Source organism: Pholcus phalangioides, unplaced genomic scaffold, assembly GCF_987345545.1.
Source record: "Pholcus phalangioides strain wild (caught in Gottingen) unplaced genomic scaffold, Ppha-v1.0 ptg000003l_1, whole genome shotgun sequence".
Taxonomy (NCBI): domain Eukaryota; kingdom Metazoa; phylum Arthropoda; class Arachnida; order Araneae; family Pholcidae; genus Pholcus; species Pholcus phalangioides.
The window spans coordinates 47,799,873-47,817,613 of NW_028301596.1; the positions used below are offsets into that span (position 1 = coordinate 47,799,873).

The 17,741-nt window shown below is 35.5% G+C and overlaps 1 protein-coding gene across 1 annotated transcript in view; it reads right to left on the reverse strand.

The window, feature by feature from the left end:
* Positions 1 to 17,741, reverse strand: part of LOC149088730 (hemocytin-like) — a 144,062-nt gene that overhangs the window by 52,231 nt on the left and 74,090 nt on the right. Inside the window, exons 33-42 of the mRNA XM_089249432.1 lie at positions 14,204 to 14,572; positions 13,683 to 13,879; positions 11,662 to 11,830; positions 9,393 to 9,446; positions 9,116 to 9,253; positions 6,794 to 6,993; positions 6,032 to 6,173; positions 4,631 to 4,663; positions 3,621 to 3,802; positions 202 to 348 (exon numbers count right to left, since the gene is read on the reverse strand). Of these exons, the coding sequence (XP_089105558.1) occupies positions 202 to 348; positions 3,621 to 3,802; positions 4,631 to 4,663; positions 6,032 to 6,173; positions 6,794 to 6,993; positions 9,116 to 9,253; positions 9,393 to 9,446; positions 11,662 to 11,830; positions 13,683 to 13,879; positions 14,204 to 14,572 (1,631 nt within the window). The remainder of the gene's footprint in view (positions 1 to 201; positions 349 to 3,620; positions 3,803 to 4,630; positions 4,664 to 6,031; positions 6,174 to 6,793; positions 6,994 to 9,115; positions 9,254 to 9,392; positions 9,447 to 11,661; positions 11,831 to 13,682; positions 13,880 to 14,203; positions 14,573 to 17,741) is intronic.

The following is a 17,741-nucleotide window of genomic DNA, read 5'->3' on the forward strand; positions in this document are numbered from 1 at the left end:
CAAACTTTAGATTCCCAACTTCTGAAAATTTGGAACAGCCTAGATGTAGAAAAGATATAATATTTAAGAAAGGGAAAAAAAGCAACAGTATTTCATTTAATGAAACCTGCTATTTTTGGGAAAATTTTTTACGTGAATTTCTTCTAACACATATAGAACTATTATTTAATGCACAAAACTGCTATGAATCCTCCAACATACTTTTGGTTTTCCTTTCTTGTCCCAAATGGTGTTCCAAGTTATACCATCTTTACTAAAGCTTATGGTGAAGGCCGTGACCCATTGTGGTACAAGTTCTCTGCCTTGAGTAATAATTCCAGTAAGCAATCGATTTTTCAGAAAATTTATCTTAAAAATAAATACATAAAAAGAAGTGAGCATGAATAGAAATGAATTTAAAACTCTCAAACAATTGATTTTTCATCAACAGCCCCAAATGTATTAAATGAGTTTTAAATTATTTTGTCAAATATTATGCAATTTTATACGTGTGAAATGAGACAAAAATAACTTTAAATAGAAATGAACGACTTGATTTACAAGTTAGAATATACAATAGACTTTCTGAAATATAAAGTAAAACAATGTTTGAAAAGTGCTAAAGACTGAAACACAATGGTTTTAATAAACTAATAGGAACACACACAGATTAGAACAGACTGAAAGTAACCAGGGGGGGCTCTTTCATTTACCCGTGACCCAGCTGGCATGTCCCTCCCATTGACCCAACACTACAGCAGTGTATGCCCATCAAACCAAGATGCATTCAATTCCCCTCCCTGAAGCCAAGGAATTCTAGCGTCCCAAAGGCACTCAATTGGGCAGCTCATCAGCCCACAAAACCAAAAACAACCTGCAAGGGCCTGCTGACCTGATAAACAAGAACATCCCTATGCAACTACTCTCTAAAAGCCACCACATGGTGCCCTAGAAGCCCCACTCTTGGCACAGTGACAGAAACGTCCCAGTTTGGAAGATTTTGGAAAAAAAACATAAATGCCTGGATGGTGCCTTCAGACTGGTCCTATTTTTGGGATATGTTCCAGTCCAGCTTGTTTGATACTATAGCCCTTTTTATATGGGGAATAAAAAAAGCTGGTATCTTTCATTTGGCAATAGAGAAAAATTGCAATAGATTATGGGAAAGGGGCACGAAACCCCTAAAATACACCAAAGAAGATGGTGTAAATCTTCCTTCCACCTTCTTTCTTCATGAGGGAAAAAAAGTTGCTAAGCAGGGTTATATTCCCAAACCAACCCCCATTCAACCCCAATACAACGCATGTAAATGGGGCTCCTGTGTCAGAAGAAGCAGAGGCAATTCATTTCCAATGATAATCTTGTGAAGCTGACATAATTGAGAGCTGACTTTGTGGTTATAAAATTTTTAATATAAATACAAGTTCTCTCACTAGTACCTTTACCTTAATGGAAGCAAGTTGCTATTGCATTGGTCCGTGTTATGACAGGTACTATCAGGGCCAGTTCTAGAAATTTTGCTGCCCCCTTCAATTTGGGTATCTGAAAAGAGTTTTCTTTCCTTACATCTATTACCCTATTACAGTGGTTCCCAAATTATGAGTAGCAACTCCTGGGGGGAGGCTGATCACACAGACGATTTAGAGCATTAATTCTCAAACTTTTACCACCCACCAGGGGTGGCTCAAGCTTACCTGCCGCACGGTGCGAAGCCTCATATGCAGCCCCTAATGGCAGGAGGCTGACAGGGGCCTCAGTGAATGGGACCCCGAGATTAACACGATATTTTTTTCTAGAAGAAAGCCGCACATCATTGTTTACGGTGCAAAATTTTTGTGACCATACGTCCCGCTTTTGAGGTAGTTTATTTTTTCAAAATTATTTTACCATTCTTGATAATTCCAAATAACTTAATCCTTAAAACAGCACTTATTTTAAACAATAAATGGCCATCATCACACTTATCCTTTAAAGATGATATATAATGAGATCATTTTTATTAAGAAATTTTTGCAAACATGTTTCTGGTGCTCCAGCTACTGGAAAAGTTAGAAGTGAATTTTTTTTTTTTTTTTGCTTTCATTTGACTATTTTTGAACAAATTCTGGGTGAAGGCATAGCAAAAAATAAGTTTCACATGGGTATTTTGGGCTGTCAAATTATAATAGGGGATCAAGTCTGGTCAAAACAAGCAAAATATATTATTATTTCGGAAGCATCGTGAAGACAGTGCAGAAAAATGGCATGGCATAAAGCTAGCAGTTTTTTATGGCACGTTGTTTGCAAGAAGAGGAATCTGTCAAACGATCCCAATAACAGCCTGAAGGAGAACAGATATAGATATACAGCAGTGGCTCTCAAAATTTTCTCACCAGCGGCTTCCTTGCCCTAATCAATGTTCATCCATGAGCCCATCCACTGCCCAGAGCAGCCTAACAAAGAGCCGCTTCGAAGCAATGAACAGGCACATATGAATATCGAGGGGTCATCACGATGCCTTGGACAAAGTTTGGCGATGCCCCTAAGAGCCGAGATGCTCACTTTGAGAACCACTGGTATACAAAAACAAGCAGTCAAACCATTCCTGATCCGAAACCGCACCACACTGGAGATAATCCTATCACTAGTATGTTGTTGGCAAAAAGGGGCATTTATCAGAAAATGAACAATGAATCCAAACTTGCTGAAGTATTCAGCCAAAATGAAAAATCAACTGGAAAAATGTTAATAAAGAGTGAAAATATTCTTTACAAAGAAGAAAAGCAGAGGCGTATGCAAGCCAACCCAAAAATTAGAGACAAAAATTAATATTTCGGTGAGACAAATTAAAATATCGAAAGAACATACCTTTTTTAAGCTATAGTAACTAATTTCTTTAATTTAAATGCTTTATGAAGGGTGGTAACTAAAAATTTCTTGGGAAGAGAAGTTTTGTGCCCCTCTAAAGGTTGATCCTGCTTACGCCCCTGAAGACGATGGAACCTAATTTTTCAGAAATCAGCTTCTGTATAGACCTGAACCAGATGCACCCAAGTTCCTATCATTTATGCGATTTTAAACCTTCCCGAAGAATGTGTGCAACTAGAAAATATATAGTCGGCTATGATTGGCCTATCTGTAGAGACTGGCGGCACTTTTTGAAAGTGTAGGAAAGGAGGTGTATTGAGATAAATTGAGCATTGAATAGCAAATAGTTGAATAACATTTCAAAAGTTTATTGTTGAAAACATTTACTTGCGCTCATTCCCCCACTCATGGTTTCCCCTAAAAATGATTTCAATGTGTGTACAGATCTGCACGTGCGGGAGTGAAAACACCATCATAACAAATCTGTCATAAAAAATGCAGCCTTAGGCGGCTGCCTTATCGCCTCATGCTGGCTCTGGGTACTATATATCCTGTTTAATTTTTTCCCTGGGGGGGGGGGGGAGTTGCCAAGCAAAAAGTTTATATTTACCAAACCAACCTCAACTTAAACCCCAATATTGTAATTTTTTATAAGTATTTTGAGGTATTTGTTCAAAATTAGCTAATTATTTCCCAGATATTCATTTAAAAATTAATATGTCACTCTATTATACATATTTTTAGAAAGCATATGATAGTTTTAAATATGAAAAAATCTGTAATTAATTAATTACCTGCACATATTGAGAAGTGTCTAAAACATCAGCAACCCAAGCACCTGGGCGTTCTTTGACTTGTACAGAGTTTAGCCGAACAGTAGATGGTGGAGCATACTTATCTCTTACTGAACTGAAGAATATCTGATTATCGTGAATTCGACCATTTTTCAACCCCATTTCTTCAGAGCAAACAAGTGCTTTAAAAATGTTTTTAAAGAATGAGAATAGTTCATTATATAAAAAATATCATTACAGTAGTTAATTACAACAGAATAATAGCCTTTAATGAAGTAACATAAACAGGGCAGGTGTGAAGGATCCAGCTGTACCCGGCTGCTATATTTCAGGGAGCCGCACAAAAGAAGATAAAAATGCTTTGGTTACACTTTAACTTCATGTTCTTAAATAAGTAATAGCTTAAAACTAGCCAAGACATATAATTTCTAATATTCAGATATCGAACCCTCAGGCCTAGGGTTTTGACAGACTCCCCCAAGACAAAAGGGTGGAAGGGGATGCAGGTGGATCTGGTGTCCCGGGTGATGGGCCAAACGGGAGCTAAATTCTTCCTCTAATAAATTATTAAAAATTAAACAAGTGAAGCAAAATGTATGCTTGCTCCTACGGAAAGAGTATCCAGTTGCGGCCCTGGGCAGATAATCGGTTCTCTACCCCTACTCAGGACCATCTTGCCCCCCCCCCCGGGAAAGTGAAATTTATGAGGCCATTACCTGGGTAAAGATGCACACCTAACATTTTACTACATTTTTTTTTTTGCTTACTTCCGAAAATTGTTACCAGATCTCATTTTCTTGAGGCTCCTCTGCGCTTGAGGACCCTGGGCCCATGTGTCAAGACAGCGGTGCATCCACTATGGTTCCTTGCATACAGATGATATACTCAAGCTTAATGAACAATTTAGATCTTTTGTTTACCCTTAATAAAGTTAATAAATATTTGCATGTTTCTTCTCAACTTTATAGAAAAGAAAAATAATCATTCTCAAAGAAAGTTTTGATACTTACGAGCTTGAGTTGTTACAACCATTGTATCCAAAACTGAAAAAAAAATTAAAAAATTATAGTTTTTAAGAAAATTCAAATTTTTAATTTCTGCTTCTTGTGATAGAGCAAAGTTCTTCTAATTGAAAATTTTTAATGGTTCGATAATTTTGTAAACTGTGATCTTTTCTGAAAACATTAAGAAATGCAGTTGATAACATTTAAAATGAGCATATCAAAAAACCATGTTTTGGTTAATATAAGTAAATTTTCTTTGTAAAGCGTAACATGGAAAAATAAAAATCCAAAACCAATGAATATATTTTGAAAAGATTCCTTTTGTTAGAACAGTGGAAGTTTCTTAGAACACTGCTTATAACATTTTTCAAGAAATCATCATGAAAAAATGTTGTAAGCAGAAAATCTTAATGAGTATCAGAAAGAGTTGAGAACCGCAAAAACGAATCCTAGTAAGCAGAAAAATGTTTTAAATAGAACACTATAAGCGGGATCTAATTTATATGTTACTGCCAAAGCCTGAAGTGCGGCCAATTTGCAAACTGGCCAAGAGTTTTGGCCAAAGTCTGAATTACAGAAATTATTTGGACTTTGGCCGACCATTAGGCAAAGTGGCCGGACATCCATGGCTAAAGCTTGATGTGCTGATATAAGACTGCCCAGTAGGAGCCAAATACATTTTTTTAAATCACAACGTGTGATACATGTCTATATATAGCAGTGGTATTGGATTGAATACATGTAACGAGAGAAAAAAATTGAAATTTGAGAGAAAAACTACTATAACAATAATTACCATATTGTGACTGCAGCTTGATGAGTTGCCACAACTAACGTGGACATGACTATGATGAAAAAATATGGCAACTTGACGATGGTTCCGAATCGTGTCTTTTGCTATCAGACTTTGGCCAGAGATCACCGGCAAACGTTTAATGAAAGTGGCAATTCAAGAAGCACCATCGCGAATTGACCAATTTCAGGCTTTGGCAGTAACATATATACAAAATACTCAGATACTTTCAATTAAATGAATAAGTAAGTATATGATGCTGCTTTAATTGCATTTTCCACACATAACTACTGGATTGTAGTTAAATTAGCAATACTATATGAATAAGTAAGTTTTGGCAGCACAGTATCACATAGGGCAGGTGGTTTTTCCAATATACTTGATGTATAATGAAGTTATAATAATATTTTCATATAGAATTAGTAAATGTCTTTAACATGATGTTTTATTATGTGTTTACAATATGCACACTATGTTACTCAATAACTTTTTATTTTGTCATAGGTATAATGAGTTGCAGTTGATACGAGCATCATTGTATTATACATTAATTATTTATGTGTTGATTTCAAATCATCAAAAGATTCTATTCCAAAATAAGAAAATCAATTTACCATCAGCACATCCCAGCAAACCAACCCTTAGAGCAATTCCCTTCATGAAGGTTAATGGTTGGATACGAACATATCGAGCTTCAAATGGGTACTTGAAAATATGTTCAACCGGTGAATCACTGTCATAATTACCAGAGAATACCTAATGAGATTTTAAATAGTGTATCAAATCAATTTAATAATAACGACAATACTTTTTTAAATGATTGCCAAATTATGCATTTTTTTTGAACATTTATAATGTTGGTATAATAATTCACTGATAACCTTCAGCCAACAAATTAAAAATCTTGTCCAACAGAATTTTCTTTGATAGGCTATGCTTATTAAAACGTATTGAACGTATTGTATAATCCATATCCAAAAGTTCTTTCAACACAATAGCTAAATTAAAAAAAGAATCTTAGCCTAAAAGAAAAAAATAAGCATTTTAAAACATGCAAATACTGAAAATGAGGTGACAGAATGCAGAAGCATGATTGAACAACTCACAACCAGTTTTATTGGTTGCTTTTCTTTCCCCTCCTATTCAAAATACCAAGAGTCCTAATGTGATCACATTAAACGGCTTACACCATACAAATACTGCATCTTTTCCTGATGAGAACATGGATCGAATGCAACATTAAACTGGATTGTTACAACTAAATTGAAATTTAAAAAAATTCTATACACATGCAATCTATCTTATATATACCTATTGAATTCTATTTAGTACAATCAATAATTTGCAATAGAGTACAGGAAAAACAAAACACTTACTTTCTTTGATTTTTGTGGTGAATCATCTTTGACATATGCATATGATATGCCATCTCTGCTGTACAAAACAACGTATGACTTCACCCATTCAATTCCCCCATTCCTGCCTTTGGTTACAATGCCATAAACTGGTTGGATTCTAAGTAAATCAATTTCAAGATACTGCTCATCATTTGCTTTCAGTGCAATCCATGCCCCAGCTATAAGAAATAAATTTTAGACAGCCTACAGTAAATTAAAGGTATAAATAAAATGAATTAAAAAATGAAGAGCTCGGCATTTTATTTATTTGACTTTCAAAATGTAAAAAATATATAAACAGAATGACCAGGAAGTCCTTATCCTGACTTTTTACTTTGCAAATGCTGGTCATAGACAAAAACTTCCAATTGCAAAATGTTTTAAATGAAGTAAATATTCATATCATGGCACAGCATACTCTCTATAATCTGGCCTTGCACTGGTTCAGCACAACCAGTAATCCAGCATTTTTTCAGTCTGGCTACCTTTGTATGTAGAGAAGGAAAACATATTACTGTTTGTCCAACATTAAATGCTGAATTCATTAAGCATTTTTCAATTTCTTCTTACTGCATTATTTAAATGGGTTTTTCCAACTGCCTTCTATTAATTTAGCAATTTTGGTGCCCAGTAATCCGGCATAACCCTAGTCTGATGTGTGCCAGATAAGTGAGAGCTTATGTACTTTTATGCGAACAAATAATTTTTTTTTTTTTTAATTTAAAAAAAATTTAACTTTTTATATTTTTTCCCAGGGCCCTATAGTCATAATTAGAAAAGTTTTGTCTTTTCTTTGCAGTAATATGACAAACAGAGAACAAGTTTCATTCCTTTTATTTCTCAAACCGAGCACAACTCATGTCTATTCACCTTAGGCAATTTACTACTTAGCGAGTTGTGCCGGAGGTGTAAGTGTGTGTACCTAACAATCTGAGTGCGTATCTAGTGTTGCATCTGATTTTTCAGTGCTGCCTTCTATATTTCAGAAATGAAGTGAGTGAAATGTAATGACTGAATACTTGTGTTGTTTGTAGGCCTGTTGCTCTCTGTGGTGAGACTTTTTAACTGGGAGATCGACTCGCATTTGCGCCTCAAAGTTGGGAACCACAGAAAACCAATTTCAGCCGAACACCACTGTGGCAACGGTGGGGCTTGAACCTGAGTCTCCGCGATGCGAGTCGGTCACTATGACCACCACAGTGGGAAGTTCACTGAAGTTCACTTTATCATAATATGAATATTTATTTATTTTAAAATAAATTTTCACAATCGGAAGCTTTTCCTTAGGAAGTTTGACCTTCTCAACTGTTGTCTACCACAAACAGTTGAGAAGAGAAAAGACTGGGTAAGGACTTCCTGGACATGCTATATATGCCATCTGTGATAATAAAAATATTAGCAGTGCATACATATGTGATGTTGATTAGTTCTTGACAAGATGCAGTAACTAATGAGTAATTATACATAATATTAATGACTCTCGCTCCCTCTGGCTTTTTTTTTCATAAAAAAAATCTATGCAACCATACCTACAGGTCCTGATATACCTTTCATGATGGTAACACTTATGCCACAAAAAAATTATAGTAATACAGTGAAACCTTGCTACAACAATGCTTGACATATGGTGAATGGATCTACAATGATATTTTTTCCAATCTGGGTTGAAATTGCCAGTCTAATGTTAAATGCAGAGCAGGCAGACCTTCAACACGGTATTTACATAAAATTCAAGCACTAGCCACTTTCACTTCAAAATATGGAAAACAGATGACAGCACCACTAGAACATAAAACAAGCACAACTGTGACAATTTTTAAGGAGATTTTGAACTGTTACAACAATATTTTTTTTATCATGCTCAAAATCGTCTTGAATTTTAACATCATTTCACTTGTTTTCATTCTTTTTGGAGGGTGCCCAATAAAATCATTATTTTTCACCACATCATCACTAAAAATGTTGTTGAGGTTGTCTGTATTGCTACTTTCTGTGTACGACAGAAAAGTGCAATGCAGCAAACCCACTTACAGGAGCAATAAATCTAAATGAACTTTATTAATCGACTATCAAATACAATTTTTCACATTTTGCATTTACTCAAAATTCAAAATAGATGTCAACAAAAGCATAAATTTGTAGACACATGAATATAATGTTGCTTCTCAATACAACAATATGTTTTCTTGGTCTGCAATAAAAAAATTTTTGTTATATCAAAGTTTCACTGCACACATTTATTGGCGTAAAGACTGATAAACTACCAACATTTAAAAAATCAAGTAGCTAGGCATGAATTACCTGAATAAACACTTTCTTTGGAACTGAGTCTAGCATTTTGTGGGCCACTTTTGACACCAGCACTTGTTGATGACTTCAAACTGGTATCGGGCAAAGACATTGGTCCATCAATCATATCATAATACTCTGAACATTTAGCTGAAATCAATGATTAATCAATTATTCAGGTGTCAGGTGATTTCATCAATGATATCTTGATAAATAAATAAATACAAATGTGTATTATGCGTAAACAATATGCACATGCCAAAATGTGAGCTAAATTCATCTAACTTACCGACATATGTAGTAGGTGGAGTTGGGCGTAATCTGATAGTCTGTGATGTTTCTTCTAGAGGTAGAATGAAAACATAGATTTTAATCCCTTACTGCTGTTTTAATTATTTTTCAATCAAATAATCAATCTTTTCACCTTGTATTAACCAATATTCAAAATAAAAAGAATAAAAAAATTCTAATAATGTTTTTTTTTTCAACTTTACAGATCGGCATTATTCGGGTAATGTTTATCACATACAGATATGCAAACATATCCTGATGGCACCAAACACTAGAATTGGGAAAAACTATTTCCGTTAGAAACTAAAACCAATCTGATTGAAAATACTGATAAACTTTATCAAGGCCACAACTAGGATTTTTGTGTTGGTTTGCCACCCAGGCAAAGATGATTTTGCTGCTCCCACCACTCTAAAATTTGATAATTTTATAATGACCTTTTTGTTCCTACCTAAAATTTGCTACCCCTTAAACTTTTCCACCCAGGGTAGTTGTCCCCTCTGCTGCCCTCTAATTCCTGCCCCAAATTTTATACAAGTTGACTGAAAAAAATGAATCTCACATTAAGCTTGCTATTAAAAGAATTTCAATTCTGATTGATTGAAAACCATTTCATTAAAAAAAATAAGGTCTATGTTGTTCCATCGCAATTTAGGCTATATGCATAAAGCGATATGTGGTACACACAAGGCAAATCAAGAAGCTATACATCCTTAAATATGACAACCATATCTTTCACGAACTTATTGTGTTTAAGATTATTATTTTGATTCTATATTGTAAAGGTGGTTATTGAAACAAACAAGGCTTTCCTGGCCATTATGTAAAGTAAAATTCAAAGTTTTTGGGTTTTTTGGCCGACATGACAGAGAGACATAATGTTTTCTTTTGACATTTTGTTCACATGGATGGCGAATATTTCCAAGAAATAAAATCATACGTAATGGCTGGAAAAAGGCCACTGCTTAGTTAGGCCTTCTTCCTGCTTGAGTCACATTGCTTTGTCGGAACTTGTCCATTGAGCAAGATTTTTCCGATCGGCTGTTGTTCCGAAGGGCTCTGGATAGTGCGTGGGTGTCAATCTCATCATTTTTAAGATGGGAAACTAAGAGCATTGTTGATCTCTCTCTTATTCTCTCTTCCTTTCTGTTGAAGTAGTTCTTGTCCTTTTGAATCTTTATTGCTTCTCTAAAAATGAGTGGAAAATATCTTATTTTGCTAGATAACACTTGGGTGTTTGCGAAGAGAATTTGTGATCCTTGGTCAGAGTATGCTTCGATACAGCTGACTTGGTAACCTGAACCAATCTATAATTTTGTTTGTGCTCAACTAATCTTGCTGATATCAATCTTTTTGTAGTGCCTACGTATACACTTCTCCACAACTGCACATTTATCGTATCCCATGCAAAGAAGCACACAATCAAGATTCCAAAGCACAAGAATTTCTTCAACAGAAAGGAAGAGAGGATGAAGAGAGAGAGAGAGAGAGACACTGCTTGGTTTCCTGTCTTAAAGATGATGAAGCTGACACCCATGCACTATCCACACTATCCAGCTGCACTGCCCTCTTAATGCATGGGTCCACCCGGGCATGGCACAGGGCCTCATAAAAATGAGAAGTGGTTGAAATTTGCGAGAATTTTCCAGGCAAGGCCTCAAAAACATTACTTGGCCCAGGGCCCATGCTGCTCTTAAGACGACCCTGTCCAGCTGAAGAAACAACTTCGGTCAATGGGGAAAATTTTGCTCAATCTTGATGAAGCAGGGAGCAACTCAAGCAGGGAGAAGACCTAAGTAGTAGCCTTTTTCCCATTATGTATAATTTTATTCCTTGAAAATGTTTGCCACCCGTACAAACAAAAAGTCAAAGATAAAAACTTTCAATCTTATTGACCAAAAAACTTGAAAACTTTGGATTTCAATTAAGGTAGTTAGTGTTTGTTAAAGTTGCTACTTTAACAAAATGCATGAAACTTGGCTATATCACGTTAGTCAATTCTTTTCTTTTAGGTAAAGCGATTGTGCATAGAGAATCAATTATCAGCAGTTACTTTTACATTTGGCTTCTCCTTCTAGAAAAGAATAGAATTGTCTGATGTGAAGAAGCAGGGTCTCATCACATGCTTGGAAGATTGTAACAACTGTTACCATACTGTTACTGAATCAACTGTTACTGCGTGAATACTAAAATTCTTATTACAAATATTAAAAATATCATGAAACAGATCCAAATATGAGAAAAATAAGAGACAAAAAAGTGCTCACCACAGGTACAGAAGTATCTAATTTTATAGTCCCGGCACTTTCCATTCTTCTGATACCTTCCGATGCACCTGAATCCTCCGGAAAGAGAGCATAACAATTTAGTTTCATCTGTTTCAGAGTAATTCAAATCTGTTTCTGCATCTCTGCATTCAATGGCAGAAAGGTATCCCTAAAAAGTTAAATTACTGTACTTAGCGTTGCTGTATGAGAACTGAATTTTTTTTTTAAATATACAAAACAAAAATACTGAAAGTAGACATCTGAATCAGAAAAAAAAATGAACCTTTCAACCTTTTGGTACCATAGGTTTAAGCTAAAATGACTTTGTGACAGTATGGCCCCATGGCAGGTGGAGAGGAATCACCCCATCCTTAATAAGTGCTATTCAATTGATATTTGATATTTTTTAATTAATAGTTTCAACTGTTATTACGTTAATATCCAGTGTTGACCTGATACAATCAGATGTAATACTGTATGGTCACCGGGAGCCACCTGCCTCATTGTTTACATCATTGTTCATGCAAAACATGCAGTTGTGGCTGCTGATACCATCTGGTGGTGGTGGAGGAAGTGAGGAGGGTATGCTAATTCGGTATGGTCAGTGGTGATTGGCTGCTTCTCTCTTAGCTGACTATTTGTATTTCTTCATCTATATTCAGCCGCACTTCACAGCTTTTCGATTAACTTCACTTGGGAGTTAAGATGTCTTAGCCTTGGGATACCTCCCCAGTCCACCATGTTTCTGAACTTTACACCAGGCCACTTTTTCATCACATGAGATCTCTTGAGGTAAAGGAACAGACGAGTTGACATCAAGCACCTGGTTACGATGAACTCTGTCTCAGTGTTTGAAGATACAAACCGCACTCCATGATGATAACAATTTAAATTTGTAAAATTTCAAATCTAGTTGTTAAATATTTTGCATAAATAAAAAATAATAATTCTAAGTTCAATCTTGACTCTTGCCACTTTCGGGTTGACTCATGATCCCGGTTGTGTAACAAGTGGCCCATCACAACTTAGTTCTTACCAATGCTCTCTCACTCTGCAGCTCACAACAGCAGTAAGTTATCAATAAAAAATTTAATAGCTGATAATGCAAAAAAAAAAAAAAAAGATAAATATTCTGAGTTTCGAGTCAAAATGTCAAAAAATACAAATAATGCAAACTGATACAGAACATAGAATCAGTAGTGGAGTACCGGAATCAGAATAGTGTACAAAGCATGACTTTTGGCCTCACAGATTTAATAAGTGGGAAACACTTTTTGGAAATTTTGCAATGGAGCATTTTCACAAAGTTTTTATTGAAACTCTCCAGAGTTTAAAGACACTTAGACAGATGCAGAAGTTGCAGGTGGTGGCTTAAGCCTCAGAGAAACAATAATTTGTGGCTTTTGAAAAAAAGCATCAGAACAACGATAAGATGAGAAGGTACATCCAAACCACAATGGGGAACATTAAGACATTTGGAATGGACAGTGAAGTCAAAAACAATAGAGATGAATAGAAAAGTGATTGTCTTGAAGCTAAACATTCTAAATATAGGAAACACTCCTTCTGTTTCGAGTTTTTTCCCCCTAACTTATCACACATTTTTAATGTTATCATTGAAGCTCTCGAGCATTTCCAGCCATATTGCCTGAGGCAATTTGCAGCTTGTGTCAGACAAAGGTATTTCATTATTGTTGTTGTGAAATTAACAGCCATAATGATCCATGTAACACTACTTTAATTTGACTAACCATCTAAAGATAGAATGGGCAAGAACAATAATCTGTGCAAAAAATTCAGTAAATGAGCAGTTGAAAAAAAGGAGTTAAAAGAAAAAGTACAACAGGAACAGAACACTTCTCACTAACCGTGATTTGAAAAAAAAATTGCCTGAAGCTTTGGCAATCCTAGTACCACCTCTATATAATTATAATCAATAGAATAGATTGATTTTTTTCCTCTGAATTGAAAATAATAATTGTTAAAAGACCTTAATGAATGAACATATTTAAGAAATTTACCTCAGAGCAAAAATTGTATTCTTCTTTGAGACGAAACAGGGTCTTTCGTTCCATGTCATCTACTCTGCCAGATGCACCTTTAACAGTTTTTCTGCCAGAACTTTTCACCCCAGTGAATGATGATGGATGGTTTTCATTGATCCAATCAGACCAATATGAGCAAGGTAGTAACTTAGGTAGCCTAGTTGATTGAGATCCTTATTAAAAGATAAAAGAAGATAAATTTTATTAAAAAAACCTAATCAATTACTTTTATTTTTTTCAATTTATTTACTTATATGAGAGATAATACTACTATAAATATTTTACTGGCTTATATAATCTAGAAATATTTGGATAGGTCTCCTAAACGTTACAATTAATTGACATTATAGTTAATTTTTCAAAATTAAATGTGTACCAATTTAAAATGAGACAAAGTTTTTTAGGTAAACAGAAGAATATAGGCCTACATCTTTCTTATGAAGTAAAATTTTTGGATTTGAATGAAATAGTAAACAGATTGAACATAATAATCTTACTTCCATGAGCAGCTATATCAGATGTACCATTTCTCCCTGATCCTGTGCAATCACAGTAGAATCGAACTTCATAATCATCACAAAGTTTTCCTTTTTCACGGGGACACTGGAGGCCACTTCGGAGATCACAAATTACTCCAAACTGCACTAAACCTGCTGTTTCAACCATTCTACAGTCAATGGCGGTTATCTTTTCATTGGGGCAGAACAATGCTCCTGAATTTCGCACACTTTGGACTGTTTCATATTCACTGTTATTCTCAGGCAAATGACTATTAAACCAAGAAGTCCATCCATCTTCACAATGGATTGGCAGTGGCATTGAAGATGGTGATGATGTTCTGATGGTACTAGAAACTGTAGTAATACCTGGCAAAATTAATAATTTATGATTTTATTTGAAATATTATGAGGAAAATTTTTTTTCAATAAGAATATATTTAATAACATAAGTTTCACAAACTCATCAAAAACTCAGATTATGAAATAATATAATATTAAAAAAAATTATTATATTCAGATCAAGTCAAGTTAAAAGAGCAACTTTATATGCACATGATGAATTCCTAGCAGCTTGTACACCAATTCCCATCATAAGCTATTTACCTTAGTATTCAGATTCTGAGAATGCAATGCGGTAGGTAATTGAAGTAGTAAGAAACATTCCCCCCCCCCTCCCCCCGCTTCATTTTCTAGGAACTGAACTTCTTTAAATTTGCTGTGAATATCATTTTTTATTATTATATTTTATTTCTGAATATCTTTTTTTTGCATTCGCAACAAAACTAAATTTCAAAATGATCCATTCAGGGGTGCAAGCGCCCCTCATCTATTTCGGAGCAGCAAAGTTCATTTTTGGAGCAGAAATTTTGAAAATGGAGCAGAACTAAAAACGAACTATATCTGCAATATTAGGAGTAATTTTTCTGTGAAATGCCAAAAGTTTTGCCAAAAATGGTTGAAACAAATAATTCTAAATAAATTTCCTTCACAAATTAAAATCTATTTAAATTTTTTCTGAATTATCTTATCTGTCACTACTAAAACATGCATTACTGAAATGACGAATAAAAATTATGAGACTCTTTTCAAATTAAGCAACATGCATACTAAAAACCTAGGCAACAAGAATTTCTGCTGCTTGAACACCAAAATCTTATTCATCCTGATATATAAAAATAGTGTGTGCAGAATATAATAAGGGTTTCCCTGAAAAAAAATTAGCTTCTCACAAAATTTAAAGGAATTATTAAATTTAAAAGCAAAATGCAAAAAACGAGAAAAATATAAATACCTTATTTACTTAAACAATTTTTCAACCTAATAGCATGTTAATATATTACGAATCACGAGTTGCTTTCAGAAGTTCAGCATCTCAATGACAATTTTTTTCAAATATTTCATGCCCTTTGAACATAAGATTTTATATGTCTTATTTCATTAAAGCATTGGATGGACATATTTTTCAATGTTCGAACAGACTTTTATTTATTTGTTAACAATGAACTCTCTTTCACTGTCTATGTTACCATGTGCTAAAGATAAAAAAGCCTTCACCAAAACTGGCAAAATTTTGAACTTTGGGCTGCTTTCAAGGTTATAAAGTTTGAATATGTCTGCCCAACATCTATTTATTCTCTGAACTGATTTCACTTCTTGTAATTATTTGCATTGTAGTGCAACCCATTCATCACACATAATTAATAGTTTTGTTGGTGATACAATGTTAAACAACATCCCAGCAATACGTGAGGGAGTAATGTACCATCCCAGCAATGCACGAGGGGAAGTGCAAACGTTTCATTCTCTCCAACGTGTTTTGCGAAGGTAGGACATTAATATAAAAAAAAGGTATCTCACAGAAGTTATGTAAAATGAGCACATGCTCCTAGTACAAACTCCTTCCTTTGACTATTGTTAAAAGCATGCCCCTCTTCCACCAATGCAGTGGCGGGCCGTGCCGCCATATTGGGCGCCGCCCTAGGAGGGGTGCCAAATGGAATGGAAAGGGTGAAAAAAGCTTTGTTTACAAAAAAAAAAAAACAACGCCGTCAGTAGCGCCAAAAACAGATTCCGCATGGGTAGAAATTGTTTTCCTCGAGCCTCCCCTGTGTTCACCAAATCCGGATTTTCGCAATATGAAATTGCCACGATCGGCAACTGCCGACGATAATCACACGACCGCATAGTGACTAGATGACAAAACTATGAATATTTTAGCTGGAGTTTTAACAGATCCCATTTTTTTCCAATGATCTTCGAAAAATGTCGGTAATTTAAACGAGTAAACCAATCCTCATTTCGATGTATGCGGTCTTTGAAAGCAGGTTGGCAGCTGCGAAATTACTGTAATTTTCAGTATATAACAGAAAAAACGGTCTCCGAAATCGGAAAATTCGGCATATTCATTCAGGGACTTTGATAGTCCGGCGGTTAACCAATAACAGTATAGCACTTTATACTTCAAGGTAGTAGAACTACTTTCCAAGGTCACGATATAACGCGATTGTGGTAGATGGTGGGAAGTGGAAAAAAAATTAAAGTCTCTCCCTCCGTATTTTTTTCCGTGTCTCGGAAAGAACGCGTCCCGTGTACAAAATTTTCATTCTTCTTTTTCCTAAATTCCCGGTATTTGACGCACTACAGTGCATTAGCGGTACCTCCACGAACCAGAAACAAGAATTGGCGCAAATGCGCAGGGATTCGGCGCCTTGGCGCACCATGTAGCAAGAGAACCGTTTCGGCACAGTTTGGCGCAGCTCTTGCACCCCTGTCCATTGCTCTACATTGAACACTCATAAAAAAATATGTAAAAGTTACTCAAATCTGGACCTCCAACAAAGGCCCTATATATATTCAGACATACCCATACACAAAATGGCAAATAGACAAAATATCTGCATGATGGCTATGCCCATCATCAAAGTGATCAGTCTGAACTTTTTCCAGGCAATAGGAAGGATTTTTTTTCTGGCAAAGATAGAAAAATATTTCTGAAGGAACTGGACTACTCCAATACGGGTTCCGTTCACAATCCCGACAGACGAAATCCCGACAAGTCACAATCCCGACAGACGAAATCCCGACAGGTCAAAATCCCGACAGGGTCGAAATCCCGACAGGTCAAAATCCCGACAGGGTCGAAATCCCGACAGGTCAAAATCCCGACAGGGTCGAAATCCCGACAAGTCAAAATCCCGACACGGTCGAAATCCCGACACTGTCCAATTTAAAAATTCAATTTCGCCGTATAAGCCGCACTTCGTGATTTCTGTCGGGATTTGAATTTCTCGCGGTGAGGGGCGTGCGGGCGCCGATGAGAATGATAAATTGCGATCAAATAAATTTTTCAAATTTTAATTTCGCCGTATAAGCCGCACTTCGCGATTTCTGTCGGGATTTGAATTTCTCGCGATGAAGGGCGTTGGGGTGACGATGAGAATAATAAATTGCTATCAAATAAATTTTAAAATTTCAATTTCGCCGTATAAGCCGCACTTCGCGATTTCTGTCGGGATTTGAATTTCTCGCGATGAAG